Below are 15,043 nucleotides of genomic sequence, written 5' to 3'. Positions count from 1 at the left end.
TTTAACACTTTAAAATTTTTACCTTTTAAATATTAAAAATTTTAAAAACACTTCTTAAAATCATTATTAAACAAAATCTACGTATAAGTAAATGACATTCTCATTCAATTGATTATTTGAATAATATTATAGGCTTTGAATATTTGAGTGATCAACTTTCGTACATTCAATTCATTTAAGAAATCAATTGAAATGTAATTAGTGGTAATTAGCCACCAAAATTTCATTACATTCCAAACTAATTTGCCTCCAATTTCAAGAATTTCATATGTTCTTTCTAATGGGTCGTTGTTGCCATAAAAAAAATGATGGATAATTAACAAGGGTTTGTTTGATAAGTGTTTTGAATAAATGTCAGTTTAGAAACTCGTGATATTTTTAACTTATTTTTTGTGTTTTAAAATATTGTTATGGAGTAACTTTTATTTGTAATGTTCTATTTTCAATCATTTTTTTTATATTTGTGCAATTATTTTTTAAAACACTTCCCCCAAAACAATTGAAAACCATTAAAATATGTTATCATAAAACATTGTTTTTCAAAGCAATTTTACAAAGAAATGATTAATAAATAATTTTTATTTTCATTTTTTATTCTAAAATACAAAAAATTATTCTCGAGATCCAAATATAGCTTGAATGATCTAATTCTTAATGATTCCATGATCCAAGAATTATAGCAGGAATAAAAAAAAATATTAAAAAATATTATTTGAAAATTTTAACTAGCATTGATACTATTTGTAAGTCCGTTTTCTAGAATCAAGGAGCTATTTTAAGAAAGTGAATTAATACTTTATTTTATGCCCAATTAGAATATTTTAAATTAATGATATAAACTTATTTTAGATTGATTAAATTAAATCAATTATCCCCCTTTGTAACTATTTGGATTCAATTCTAAAATTTGTATTGAGAAATTCTATGAATCCTAATAATCCATAACAAATCCAATTGCATCCAAAACAAAATATATATATATATAGAAAATCACTTGTGGAGATTATTCTAACCTCCATAAATACAAAACATGTCTATCCACCATTAAAATAAATAAATAAATAAATAAAAATCCACCAAATTTAAAGGAATCATACATAATTTTACATTACTTATATATATTCTTCATGTGTGACATGGATCTCTTCACTCCTTAGTGAATCACCTTAAAAATATGTTAAGACTTGACCACTTGGTTACTTAGAATGTTTGACATCTATCTTTCCTCTCTAAAAGTGATTTTAAGCTTTATTAACCGAAATCTTGATTTTGAGAGTTCTTGGAACTAGGGTAGAATAACAACATTTTTTGAAATTTTTAGGTTTTCTGGTTCTGCACACCTAAATAACTTTTAAAAACTTTTTTAATGCAAAAACCATGGTTTTTTACTTGTGGCAAATCCAAAAATGAGTGAGATTTACTTTTACGTGAATAAGATTGAACTAAATAACAAAATTTATTTTAAATAAATCCATGGTTTTCTTTTTTCATAGTAAATTTTTATAAAAAATTGTAAATTTAAAATTATTATTAAATAAAAATCACTTTTTGTTGAAAATGATAATAAATATTATAAATCCAAATACTAATCATCTACAAAATTTTAAAAAACTAGTTGGACATCAACAATCTTTATTCGCATTATGCAAGTGGTTTTTTTCCCTCTTTATTTTTTTTTTCTTTTTTATTTTTCTTTTTGTTGCTTCTCACATTTCCTCTGACCTAATCGGCTATAACCCGTTAACAATCCGTTTGATAATGATTTTAGAAAATGTTTTAAGTTTAAATTTTTTTTTAAATAAATGTTTAACAAAATTTATGAACATTTTTAAAGATCTGAAAAATTATTTATACTATTTTAAAATAACTTAAAGTGTGTTTAATGGTGTTTTTTTCGAAAGTATTTTTATGAGTATCAAGTGCTTTTTAAAAAACATTATAAGAGTGTGTTTAGTAGTGATTTTAGAAAGTATTTTTAGTATTTCTAACACATAAAATTTTTTATCTTTTAAGTATTAGAAATGTTATAAACGTTTTTTAGAATCACTACCAAATGGATTCTAAGTGATTTTTTAACACTATAGATGATTTTTCAGATTTTTAAAAATATTTTTAAAAATTTGTTAAACACCTAATTTTTTTTAAAACACTTTTTAGACAAAAAAGAAAAAAAGAAAATGCTTCTTAAAATCATAGGATTTATAATTCTCAATGCCACTGGTCCAAAACCTAAATTAATGATAGTTTTAGCTTCACTATTATCGGATTCCCTGAACACAACCGGCAATAAATAATTAGTTCTCAATGCTATTTGGTCCAAAACCCAAGCTAAATAATAGTCTTAGGAGTTAGGTATGATTAAACACTACATATTATAAATCATAGTCCTTGAAACCAAACCTGTAGGTGGGGGTGGGTGCGGCTTGGAACTTGGTAGAGACTTTCATGGCTGACTGGTGGCGTCTTTTGTTGAAGAAAATGTAGTTTCTCGTGAGCAGCTGATGATGGTAGCATTTGGCACCATATGTGAAAGGGAGCAAGGCAACAGTCAACCCCAGCTTTGCTTTATTTTCGGTTACAATTTTTTGGCTACATGTCACTATTGGTGAGTTGCCACTTAAGAACATGCAAGTATCTCAATGCTGTTGTGCATACACGTATGAAATGGAAGGAACCCACTAAAATCCAAGCCCAATTCAAATATCCATCTTGCGGACTTTAAGCTCAATTTTTTTTTATGACATTTATGTTATGTTTGGTTCCGGAAAATATAAAAGATAGAAAAAAAAATATTAAGAAAAGCGATTTTCTCATGTTTGGTTCTCCTATAAAATATTTTTTTAAAAAATTAAATATGATTAAAATTAGTTAGAAATTTATATATTTTAAAATTATTTAATCTTTATATTGATGAGTTAAAATAAATAAAATAAGTTTGAAGTATCAAATAAAAATAATTTTTCATATTTAACTCTATTTTTTATTTTCCTTCCTTTTTCTTTCCTTTTACTTTTTCTCTCTATTTTCTTTCCTTTGCATTTTCCTTCAAATTTTTCTAGAACCAAACATAGCTTTAAAGGAAAGAAAAAAAAATGCAATAATTTTTTTCATATTTGGTTGTCCTATGAAAAATATCAAAGAAAATCGAATATGATTAAAACTAATTAAAATTTTATGTATTTTTAAATTATTTAATCTTTATATTGATGAGTTAAAATAAATAAAATGAGTTTGAAGTAACAAAAAAAATAATTTATCAACTTTTAATCTATTTTTTATTTTCTTTGTATTTTTCTTTCTTGCATTTTTCTTCAAATTTTTTGGAAACCAAACATAACTTAGGATATTTGAATTCTCCCTTATATCAAGCTTGGTGGCTTTGTAAATAAAACTAATCTCTTTCAATTTTTTAACTTAAAAAACAACCCATTTTGACATTAATACCCCTCAAAATTATAATTATTTACATGTGTTTTTAAATGAAAAGATTATTTTTATTAGAAAAAAAATTAAGAATATTCTTGTTCAAAATGGATATTTTTAAGATAAAAAAAAAGTAGAGGAATAATTTTACAAATTAGATTGGTTTGATCTCCTATAAGGTATGTTCACATCTTTATGATAATGCTGAAAGTGAAATTTCGGTAGCAAAGTTTCTTGGGTTTCTCCATGAGGTCCTTGATGTTTGGCCTAGAAGGGAAGCTTGGACAAATCCGGAGCATGTTGAGAGAGATTGGCTATGTTTCATAGACGTGTAGTATACAGAACTTTGATCAATGCTGAAAGTGAAGTTTCAGTCATGGGGCAACCAAGCCAACATTATTGTCAGCAATGAATGGCTACTCAGGAACCCACCCAATCCGTAGGCCAAGAACATGTATCAATGGCTACTTAAGAGATTTTACATGCATTTCCCGTCCTCATTACTATTCTGATGTTGTCGTACACTATAAAGAATATGACATCCCATGTCTGGTACATCGGTAATGAACCCCTTTTAATTATGTAAACATGTTTTAAAGCTATTAGAATTTTCCTATGAATCATAAAATTCTTTGCAATACTTTATGCTATGCTCATCAACCAACACTTGATAAGAAATAGTGCAAAATTGGAGTGGGGTTCATAAATTCTCTATAGCTAAAAGTAGGTTTGTGATTAACTGATAGAGTCCGAATGAGCTGCACTAGAAAACTTCTTTTTGGTGAGGCAAGGTGCAAGGCTGGCATGAGGGGAACCACCACTCCACTCAGTGGCAAAAATGTTCAAACAATACATCTACTTTGCAACCTTCTATATAATGCATAATGCAAGTAGCATTGGACCACAGCACCAATACCTTCTATGGTTAAAAGATTGGGTATTTTTCACAGCATTTCATCCAAGCACCACTACAATATTTTGATATTTTTGTGCTTTCAGGGAAAGGTGATCTTGTTCCTTGCTAGCTATTTCTAACCAAGGAATGAGCAAAGGTATATTCCTCACCTTTCCATATACTCTATTGGACCCAGAAAATGGCACAACACAAAGCAGGACCCCATTTTTGTTGATTTTCCCTTACAATACGTTGTAGTGATGGTCTATAGAAGAAAATGACAGCAAACAACATGAATGTTATCTCATTTCTGGCCTGTTATGAAGTGGGTTTTCTGCTTTTTTTTTTGGGTTTTGGACATTTCTATCACAAGAACACCACAAGTATATAGCTTTTCTTGCAGGTTATTATTCTTTGGGAAAGAAACTTTGATTGGGTAAAATACTAAGAGAGGGAGAGACGAAAAGCATAGCCATTAAAATTGAGACAAAATGGTATTGGAAAAGGTTTGAGATTCCCATTACCATCTCTTTATCGAAAGCTTTCTTTCTAGTTTCCTCCCTTTTTCATTTCCTTTTCCATGAATTTGTGTGGTGACTAGCTCAGCCTTCATAAAGAAACCTCATGACTCTAACTTCCACCTTACACTCATTATTAAAGTGGGATATTGCAGAGAGTGAAAGCTTTAGTCCACTAAACATTCATCTTCCTTCCCAAATCTTTCAAATTACTCATTGCAACCAAAAAAAAAAAAAAAAAGGAAATTAAAAAGAAAAACTATGAAGATGAAGCAAGAACTGAAAAATACTATTACCTAATGATGCACACTGAACTTTACATGGCTATAAAAACAAGCAACTCCCTTTTACCTAAGAAATGTACCAAAAGAAAGGGGCCATGTGGGAGTTAAAGGGTACTTTTCTAGCGTGCACTTCAACAGAAACTTATGGACCATGCTGTTTATTAGAAATGAAAGGGGTGGTGGAAACAGAGAGGAGTGGGCAACCAATGATCTCTTTCTTTTGGGTCTGTCCCCCAAGGTCAAGAGTAAACACAATTTGTACTTTTAGCTACTTCTAAATGGGGGGTGGGAGAAGGGAGATATAACAGAGCCTTTCCCAACTGTTTTCAATTTTTTTTCCATAGTTGGAAACATGTTTGGTAATTTTTCTTTTTAGAAAATGGAATTTCGAAATTTGTGTTTTCAAAGTTTTTTAAAAAGTAATTCAAATGATTAAAAATAAAGCATTATAAATAAAATTTTAAAAAAATGTTAAAAATAATACAAATTCCAATATAAACTTTTATTTTAAAAAATATGGAAGCATCTAATAAGGGAAGCTCCATTCTTTGTTATCTCCATATTTGAAACTATCCATTTTCAATTGTTTAGATATTGTGTTAGGAACACTTTTTTCAATCCGATGTAAAATATCATATTCGTTCTATATAATAATAATGTCTTTATCGTGTCTTATAAAATTGTGAAATCAAATAAATAAATATATTTTTTTCAGCGTCAAACAAGACCCAGGATTAATGATCGATTTTAATATTATTTATAATAATTGATTCTTAATTATATAAATACTATTCATTCTAATATGTACACGTAACTATAAAAACATGTGGAGATACTTAAGTGCAACTCATACTATACAAACTTTTTTCTTGGCGTGATGGTAAAACTTTTTGTTGTAGAAAATACCATTGCCTTGTCATTTTCTCTTTTGTTTTTGACTTGTAGCCCATCTTCCATTTGGATGGCTCTCTTGCAAATTTGATACTGTTTTGTTTTTCAAGCAAGTCAAGTGTACCCTACCACCTTAAACCAGATGGGAAAAGGGAAAGTGTTCCATAATGCAGCCTTAGGCCACAGAAATTTAAAGTTTTAATTTTTCAATTTCTTTATTTTCTTCCCCATCTTGTTTAACATGCCTTTCCCATACTTATCAAGATTAGGTAACAAGATTTGAATGTCGAAGACAACTCTTAAGATATTGTGAGAGGTTTGTCAAATGTTGACTACACATTTTATTTCATATCTTTTACCTATATTTTCAAGGAATAGGAAAGTCCTTACTTTTGTTATTCATAGGTGATGTCAAAAACCTAATTATTCTTTAATTAAGTCATAATAATTCCCAAACATAGGGTAAGAATATTCATCATTTTATTCCTTTTGTTATTAAAAATAAAAGTTAATAGTTACAAGACATCGTGACTTATGTCCTATCAACTATATATTATTTACTAAAATGCTTTCGAATCAAATATAAAGTTTTTTTTTACAATAACATTTATTTGAGAGGGATTGTGATTAGGGTGTTGTTATTCACGACACTTTCATGTATTTTTTAAAATATATTGAAACTTTGGGTGATGTAAAAAGAAAGTTAAAAAACAAAAGATATTTATGGAAATCTATTTAGTTTTACTTTTTATAATATTCTTTATGGTATGATAGAAAGATTTTCTGTCATTCAGGGATGTAGATACGAATCATGTTAAAATTAAAATCTCGTGGGTATGTTTTTATTATTATTTTATGTTTGTATTAGTAAACTAATATTATTTGCATTAAAATTTTCGCTCGCACAATAATTAGAGTGAAATTAATAAACATAATCGGTTTATTCCTTATCAATTTAAACTTTAGGTTTAAATTTATAGCATAAGAATAACTATGCCAAACAAGTGAAATTAATAACCAGTTCCTCCAAATCACATAGGTATAGAAAATCAATTTCTTGTACCGTACATTTATTGAATGAGACCCATCTCACACATCAGCCTGCAATTATTTTTTTGTACAAGACATCAAAATGAGAAGGATGCTCCTCTTTTCCTTCGTTTCAGTCGTATTCCGATGTTATTAATTAGAAGGCGAGTGTCAGCCGGCTTCAGCCTCGGTTGGGAATCTTTTTCACCACGAAACGGCGATGATTTGAATTTCAAAGTCGGCATTTTGAACACCACATTTCGCCTTCAAGTCAACGTCTGCCCCCGTCGCCAGCCACGATTCAAGTTGGACGCGGGAGTCGCCCCGATTCTTTTTCCTCATATAATTTATCTCAAATATTACCATGTGCTCGCACCGCTGACCAGTCCACTTCCACGCTCCACTCACGCCGTCAATGTCCATCCAATCGATGGCCGCCACGTAGGGAACGTCCGTCTAATCGCTTTCTCAGCCTCACGCGTCAAGACTACGCCGTTAACCCTCCACGACGAGTCTTAAAAGCCTCAGCTTCGTCTTCTTCTTCTTTGTATTCTTCGTACTCTCTCTCCTCTCTTCCCTCAAAGTTTCGCTCTTTCTGAGCCGTCGGATCTGGGTCGTTTCCGGCGAGTTGGGGCTTCTTGGCTCAGATCTGTTGAGTCAATTCTTGGGATCTTTGGAAGAGTCAACTCGGGTTGTGAATTGTTCAGGTAACCGAGGATCTGAAAAAGGATCGATCTCTTTTGGTGGGGTTTCTGGTATGGAGATGGCTTCGACGACGTCTTATTGGTGTCACAGATGCACTCGTTTCGTTAGAGTTTGGGCTCAAGATAGCATCGTGTGTCCGTACTGCGAGAGTGGCTTCTTGGAGGAGATTGAGGCCACGCCGAGATCGGAGAATCACCACCGTCGGTTTCCGGCGACTGCGATGTACATGCTGGGGAACAACCGGCCGGATTCGGAGCAAAGTGCGAATCTAGGGTTGCGGCGGAGCAGGAGGAACGCCGGTGATCGGTCTCCGTTTAATCCAGTTATTGTGCTCCGCGGTCCGGCTGATGGAGGTGGTGGTGAAGGTGGTGTTGTGGAGAGGAGTAGTTTTGAATTGTACTACGATGACGGGGCAGGGTCCGGGCTTCGGCCGTTGCCGGCGACCATGTCGGAGTTCTTGATGGGGTCGGGGTTTGATCGGTTGCTGGAACAGCTTTCGCAGATTGAAATCAATGGTTTTGGGCGCGGCGAGCACCCTCCGGCGTCAAAGGCGGCCGTGGAGTCGATGCCGACGATCGAGATCGTGTCTAGCCACATCGTCACAGAGTTGCACTGTGCGGTATGCAAAGAGGCGTTCCAGCTGGGTTCGGAGGCTCGCGAAATGCCCTGTAAGCATATCTATCATTCCGATTGTATTCTCCCATGGCTATCTCTCCGCAATTCATGCCCTGTTTGCCGCCACGAGTTGCCGACGGACGTTCCCGGAACAAGGAACTCGCCGGTATCTGGAAATGAAGCACTTTCTCCGGCACCAAACGAAGAAGAGACAGTGGGGCTGACCATATGGAGGCTTCCTGGCGGTGGGTTTGCCGTGGGGAGGTTTTCCGGAGGAAGAAGAGCCGGCGAGCGTGAGCTTCCTGTGGTGTACACAGAAATGGATGGTGGGTTCAATAATAGTGGTGCTCCAAGGAGGATTTCATGGGCATCCAGACGAAGCCGATCCAGAGAGAGCGGCGGATCACTGGGCAGAGCTTTTCGCAACATTTTCTCATTTTTAGGGAGGTTTAGGTCTTCTTCCTCATCATCTTCTCGTTCAACTTCAGAACCTGGGTCCATTACCAGAAGTCACAGTCACTCAAGTTCGGTTTTCAGTAGATACGTTCGGAGGAGGAGCAGAGCTTGGGTACTGGAAGATCAAAGTGGAAATTCAAGATGGTGAATTTGGGAATGAAAATATAAGAAATTTCAGTTTTTTTTTTGTTTCGCAATCTGGATGGGATCACTGTAAATAGCTTTTTCTTTTTCCTTTTCAAGGGGTCTTACATTTGCTACATAAATGGTTGGGCGTTATTGGTTTTCAAGGATTAAGAATTGGCAGGAGAAGAAGGAAAGGTTTGCAGCAAAGCTTTGGGAAGTGAGGAAAATGGGTTTGCCTTGGTAGCGGATCTAATGGCATAAAAGCTTTAAGAAAGCATTCGTTACTTGCTTAATTTTGTAATTTGTGTTCCTACCAAAACAAAAAATTTTGTAATTTGTTTTTAGCTTCTATTCCAATCTCCAGTTATCGTCAGAAATTCTTTTCCTTGTATTCATTTCATCAAGTTTTCATCTTCTCTCACATCTCTCTCTCATCCTTATTTGTCATCCATGTCTGGCCCTTTTACTAAAGCAACTGGCTTCTGCCACGACTTAAATGTGCACTTCAAAACCTCCTGAATTTCTGGCGATGGTTCAGATTATGGGGTTTGGGGTTGGTATAATATGGGTGAAAGTGGGATATGGTGGAATGTTGGCCTATTTTATTCTCCTCTAAATCAAAACATGACAAAGATTCGTAAATGATGTGATTGGAGTTGCAGCTTTGTTGGTTCTGGTTTTTTGCTTCTCCTTTTGGGACTAAGGAGAAGCTTTTGTTTTCCCATCTGATGGCTTCTGTGTTTGGTGTTTGCGAAGAAATCACTCAGCTTTAGCCTTTAGTCATGTGCCTTGTGGGTGGGATGTAGAGAGGCCTCTTTCCAGGGCAATTTCTCCAATTAGGCGGTTCGCAAATAGCCAAAAAGAAGTGAACAGAAAGCAAGCGTCAAGAAGTCCTATACAAACATCTGTGTGGTACCTAAAACCCTAAACCCTGAAGTACCCTTTTTACCCGTCCAGGAATTGACCATTACCTTCAAAAGCAGCTCCCCAGCAGCAACCTGACGCTCTACTTGAGGCACCATTTCCATCTTCGAACAACTTTCTAGTTGATCAAGTTCTCAAGTTCATACCCCCGTGTTCAAGTGTTTGATGCTTACAAATCACTCGAAACAGCGATTTGACCCAACAATGGCGAACAAGGTCCATGCTAGATCGCCCAAAAGGCTTTTATTCCCGATTGGGTGTCTTGCTTGAAGAGGACATTGAGCAGCTCGCATGGCCGTGTACGAAATTGTGAAGCATGCGAATCCCATACCCAATGGGTGTATTTCATTTTATACGCTGATTCCTTAGTAAGCAATTTCAGTACTTTGAGTCCACCCATTTCAAATATTGATTTTCTGACCATAATCAATTTCTTTTTTCCCTTCAATGCCACACCATGCCGAGTTGAGAGAGATGCCCTGGAACTTGTTTGGTCGGTCCCAAAAATCGAATAATCATTACCCAATAGTTGAGTTCCCAGCAAACATGTCCGAATGGAAGCCATATGACTCGAATCCTTGGGATTCCCATACCAAATAATATCTCAGGCACTCTGTGGCCAAGGTCCACCTCACTGTTAGTAACGTGTTGGAAGCCTATGCTTGGAGTTGGAGGCTAATGCGTCTGTGATTATGGAGGTGGGAGGCGGTTTCGTCCCCTTCTACCGACCTTTTATCTGAAATCAGAAATTTGACATTGACAATTGACAAATCACAATGCCTTTAAACCAAAAAAAAATAATGATACCAATTTCATATGGTAAATAATTATAAATACGAACATAATTCATAAATATAAAATTTAAAATGATTAATAATGATTTAGGTGGAAGGCCCACCCCACATGCTGAAATTGAAATCCCACTTTCCTTTTTGCGACTATCGATCAGAGAAGCGACTGCAGATGGTCCAAATCCCAAAGTGCTGTGCGGTTCACTCATGACATGCTGTTCGATGTCGTGGCAGCGGTCCGGTGACATGCAAGTCCACGTGTCGTGGCATTTCCCAGAAAGGCCTCCAAGTAAATCTACCATAAACAATACACTGCAACTGCAGGAAACACAGGGAATTCACCCGCAAATGAATCTGTCCCCCATTCTGCGAATTCCAGTGATTTCAGGTTTCGTGCAACGCTTTTTTTTTTTTTTTTTTCTTTAGATTCTCTTTGGTTGTCGAGAAATCTCAGGGAAAAGAGATGCAAAATTCGGAATCTTGAAAACTGGAATTCACTCTCCCATGGTTCCAGGTTTTTTCTGCTTTTCCTTCTGTTTCTCGGCGGCCAAACGGAGGTTTGTTTCGATGTTGTTGTGTGGATTTCCGATGTGAATGTTTTTGTAAGAAGAATCGGGACAATGTGGATCTTGTGTTGTTGGAATCGGTGTTTGGAGATGTACTAGCGCTAGTAGAAGTAGTTGTCGTTGTCCATCAGTGGTGTTGAGGTGTGGTCGTGATTTTGGGTGTATTAATCGCTGGTTCTGGAGAAATTTTTAGGAGGGATACTGATTAGGGTTTTACTGGATTCTTCCTCTCCTGGCAAAATATGGGGAAATTGTGTGTTTGTTGAATGTTGCAATTGTAGCTGTTAATTAAAATTGTAGCTCTAAAGGAGCGGTTTTGACCTTGTTTCGAAGTAATGCTGTAGGTCTGGGATTTTTTATGCAATGGTTTTGCAATGTGGTGGAAAATGATGCTTTGAAAGTGTAAACAGATCTAGAATTCTTTAATAAGAATTAAAGTTGACTACTGCTTCTAGATGATGAGTTTAGTTCATTTTAATTTAACTATATTGATTGGAGAGTGGGAGATCAAGGTTTCATTTAGCACATATGGTTGGCATGAACATTTTGAAGATAAGGGATTGCGGCTTCTTGCTTTGTGATCTGATCATTTTAATATCGTTTATTATTATTATTATTATTATTATTATTTTGGGTCGTACTTCCTGTGTGAGGATAAGCAAAACCTTAATTGCCGTTATATGGGGTTGGTTATGCTTGAATTTAGCTGAGTAATTTATAAGCTTCAAAGCTTTTACAGATTCTCGAAGGTGTGGATAGCATATTTATAACTAATATACTTTGTGTTCCCCTATCATTTGATTCTTTTAGGTAAGGAGGTTTGCGGTCACTCCTGCGACCATGAGTTTTGTTTTTCGTGGGTCTCGAGCAGATATAGAAAGTGGACTTCCAGGATTTATTCCTCAGAGACCTGCAGTGGTGCGTTTCCTCTCACATGCATATATATGTCTTATTGTACTGTGTTTTCCAATGTCAGTGATTATATATTTGAGATTATGCAATGGTAGACATAATCCATTGTGATGCCAATTCTTCTCCCTATTTCTATCAGCGTCTTCATCCAGCTCGGCCAGTTAACACTAATTCACTGGCTTTTCTTGTCACAGGTAATGTTTCCAATCTATTTGCTCTATCTCCATTGTTTACTATTCTAGTTGTGCTCATTTCTAATCCATTCCTTATCTGTTTGCTCGGCAGTGCTTTTGCTGTTTATGATTTTGAACTCTCATCAGATGTCACCAAACTTTCTGGTATTTTCTCACTGGCATCTAATGTGGGCATGTTAGTCTTTCTGAAAATTCTGAAGCATAATTTGTTAAATAGCAATTGAAGAGGTATTCATGTAAATCTATATGTGTAGCTCTGGCTAGTTGTGGGGTTCTTTTTTATGGCCACGAGCTTGAGGATGTATGCAACTTGTCAACAACTACAAGCTCATGCCCAAGCTCATGCTGCAGCTGCCAGTGGCCTACTTGGTCATACTGAATTGCGTTTGCGTATGCCACCATCAATAGCTTTTGCAACTAGAGGGCGATTACAAGGATTGCGACTCCAGCTTGCACTTCTTGATCGCGAATTTGATGACCTGGGTATGGTCAAGTCAATTATTGTGCAACATATGCCATGCTTCAAACTTGAAGTTGAATTCGTGCATTTCTTTAGAAATTATCAGAAGGTTCTAGCTGAGGTTTATTTTGAAATTGCACTTATCATGAATTATTCATTCTGCCACAGATTATGAAACCTTGAGATCACTAGATTCTGATAATACTTCCTCAACTTCACTGAGTGAGGAAGAGATCAATGCTTTACCTGTTCACAAGTATAAGGTCACTGGTCCACAAAGGTAACTTGAGAGGATTTGTATTGGTAGTCTATTTTCTTGCAAATTTATGTGATGTATCAAGAATTATTATTTTCAATTTTTTTGAAGTTCTCTAGGAGTATTGTGGGGTTTGATGAGAAATCACTTTTTTTTTTTAATGGGAATTCTATTGATTTGATATGATTTTGAATTTGTTAACAGTGAGGGGTCATCAATGCAACAGGCTGCATCTTCTTCAGCCTCAGCTGAGGTATTCTTCTTTTGTTCTCTTAGGTATGATTGCATGACCAATAAGAACATGGAGAGTGATAATAAGGCAATGACAAGTTACTGGTGTTCTGGTGGTAATACATTATCCCTAAAACTCTATCAGTTGCTAAGAAGTAAGAATCCAGAGGAAAAGAAAAGTTGCAATATTATAAGAATCATGTTCTGCATACCTCATTAAAAAGTTCTTATTATAAACATGGTGACTGGATGAAGTTATGATCATGGAATCCCTTTAAGTCTCCGTGTCAGGTTTCATATGTCAGAAACTGGCCTTTCCAGAATTCTTCATTGAACCTCCTACCTTGCAACCCACCCTTCTTTCTTGAGGGAGATGGTATAACATAAAATAGGTTTATATTTCATGGTTATTAATCAGTGGAGGGCTCATTTGGCTGTTAGGACAGTTTATCTAATAGAGAACCTCTAGACAGGTTATATAAAGTATAAACAGTGTTTTCATCCACTCACTCCATACCTTACTGAGTATAGGACTTCTGTTATAGCATTCATGCCTGCATTTAATCTCTAGTTTATTCCCTCTGGGTAAATGTCGAACTGAGTATAGGAGAAACTTCCTTTGTTAATTTTGTTTCACAAAGCATCTTTGATTGTACATGTCTGTTTGCGGATATAGATGTGGGCATTGAGGTTGGGAGAGGAAGTGGGCATCTGTTTCTTAATCATTATGGATACTCTCTTGTGTACTGTTTTTAATTTCTCACTTCCAGTTTGACGAGAAGGCTAGGCAAGACTCTAGAAAGGGGGACAGCAGCATGAAGGGTTCAGAAGATGAACTGACATGCAGCATTTGCTTGGAGCAAGTCAACAGGGGAGAGCTTGTACGTAGCTTGCCATGCTTGCACCAGGTTCATCATCTTCTTACTGTGATGCCACTAATTATTTATTTATTTATTCTGTTTCTTTGTGATAATATAAGTTGATGAATCTGGTTCAGAATGTCACATTAATGTCCCATTTGCATTATTGGATTTTTTTATTCAAGCCTTTGATCATGCTTAATATTTTTGTTTACTTAATTTGATAACATGTTGCACTATTTGCTAATTACCACAAATGCTACAAACAATTTTTTTTTTTTTTTTTTTTAAATAATCTTTCTTGAAATTTTACCCTAGAGTGTCAAATTTCGCCAATTACTCCTCTATTCTCTGCAAAATTAATGAATTATTCTCCATCATTTGAGGATGATATATGCCCCTTTTTCTATCTATCCATCTGCAGCATACTTTTGAACATGTGTTGCCTCTCCTGAAGCTTGTTCTTCCTCTCTTTTCCTAGGAATGTTCTCCAAAATTCTTGCTGAATCTTATCATTGCACTTACTTTGCATCTAACTTTAGGTTGGAAATGAAGTTTATCTTGATATGTATGCCATTCAATTTGTTTTATATTTTGACATTTGTAACTGCTATTATGATTTTCAGTTCCATGCCAACTGTATTGATCCATGGCTGCGACAACAAGGCACATGCCCTGTCTGTAAATTTAGGGTCGGGGCAGGATGGCAGGAGAGCAGGGAGAGTGAAATAGATGATGCAGAAATGGTTTAATAGCTTTCAAAGTAGTACAATCTGTGTATGCAATCATCTATCATACTGGAAAATAATAAATGCTGCAGCATATATGTGTATAAACTTTAGAAAAGTTGTTTATTTTTGCTTGGGCTTCTTGTGATGAAATCATGGGCACACACCAACTTTGTTAG

The 15,043-nt window shown here is 35.2% G+C and overlaps 2 protein-coding genes across 2 annotated transcripts; both read left to right on the top strand.

Annotated features, from left to right (window-relative positions):
* The first annotated feature begins 7,385 nt into the window (after positions 1-7,385).
* LOC100265659 (E3 ubiquitin-protein ligase RDUF1) lies at positions 7,386-9,319 on the top strand. Its single transcript, XM_002283176.5, has one exon. The coding sequence runs from the start codon at positions 7,798-7,800 to the stop codon at positions 8,962-8,964; it is 1,167 nt and encodes a 388-aa protein (XP_002283212.1). The 5' UTR covers positions 7,386-7,797; the 3' UTR covers positions 8,965-9,319.
* Positions 9,320-10,832: 1,513 nt separating this feature from the next.
* Positions 10,833-14,990, top strand: LOC100260437 (E3 ubiquitin-protein ligase SDIR1). The gene is made up of 9 exons (XM_002283196.5): positions 10,833-11,045; positions 12,034-12,141; positions 12,275-12,329; positions 12,421-12,473; positions 12,584-12,812; positions 12,958-13,069; positions 13,250-13,298; positions 14,047-14,184; positions 14,763-14,990. Exons 2-9 carry the CDS (start codon positions 12,064-12,066, stop codon positions 14,886-14,888), a joined length of 840 nt encoding a protein of 279 aa, XP_002283232.2. The 5' UTR covers positions 10,833-11,045; positions 12,034-12,063; the 3' UTR covers positions 14,889-14,990.
* The last annotated feature ends 53 nt before the right edge of the window (positions 14,991-15,043 follow it).

This window comes from Vitis vinifera, chromosome 6 (genome assembly GCF_030704535.1).
Source record: "Vitis vinifera cultivar Pinot Noir 40024 chromosome 6, ASM3070453v1".
NCBI lineage: Eukaryota > Viridiplantae > Streptophyta > Magnoliopsida > Vitales > Vitaceae > Vitis > Vitis vinifera.
Note: the sequence above shows the minus strand (reverse complement) of the source record. Positions and strands in the feature narration are given on the sequence as shown.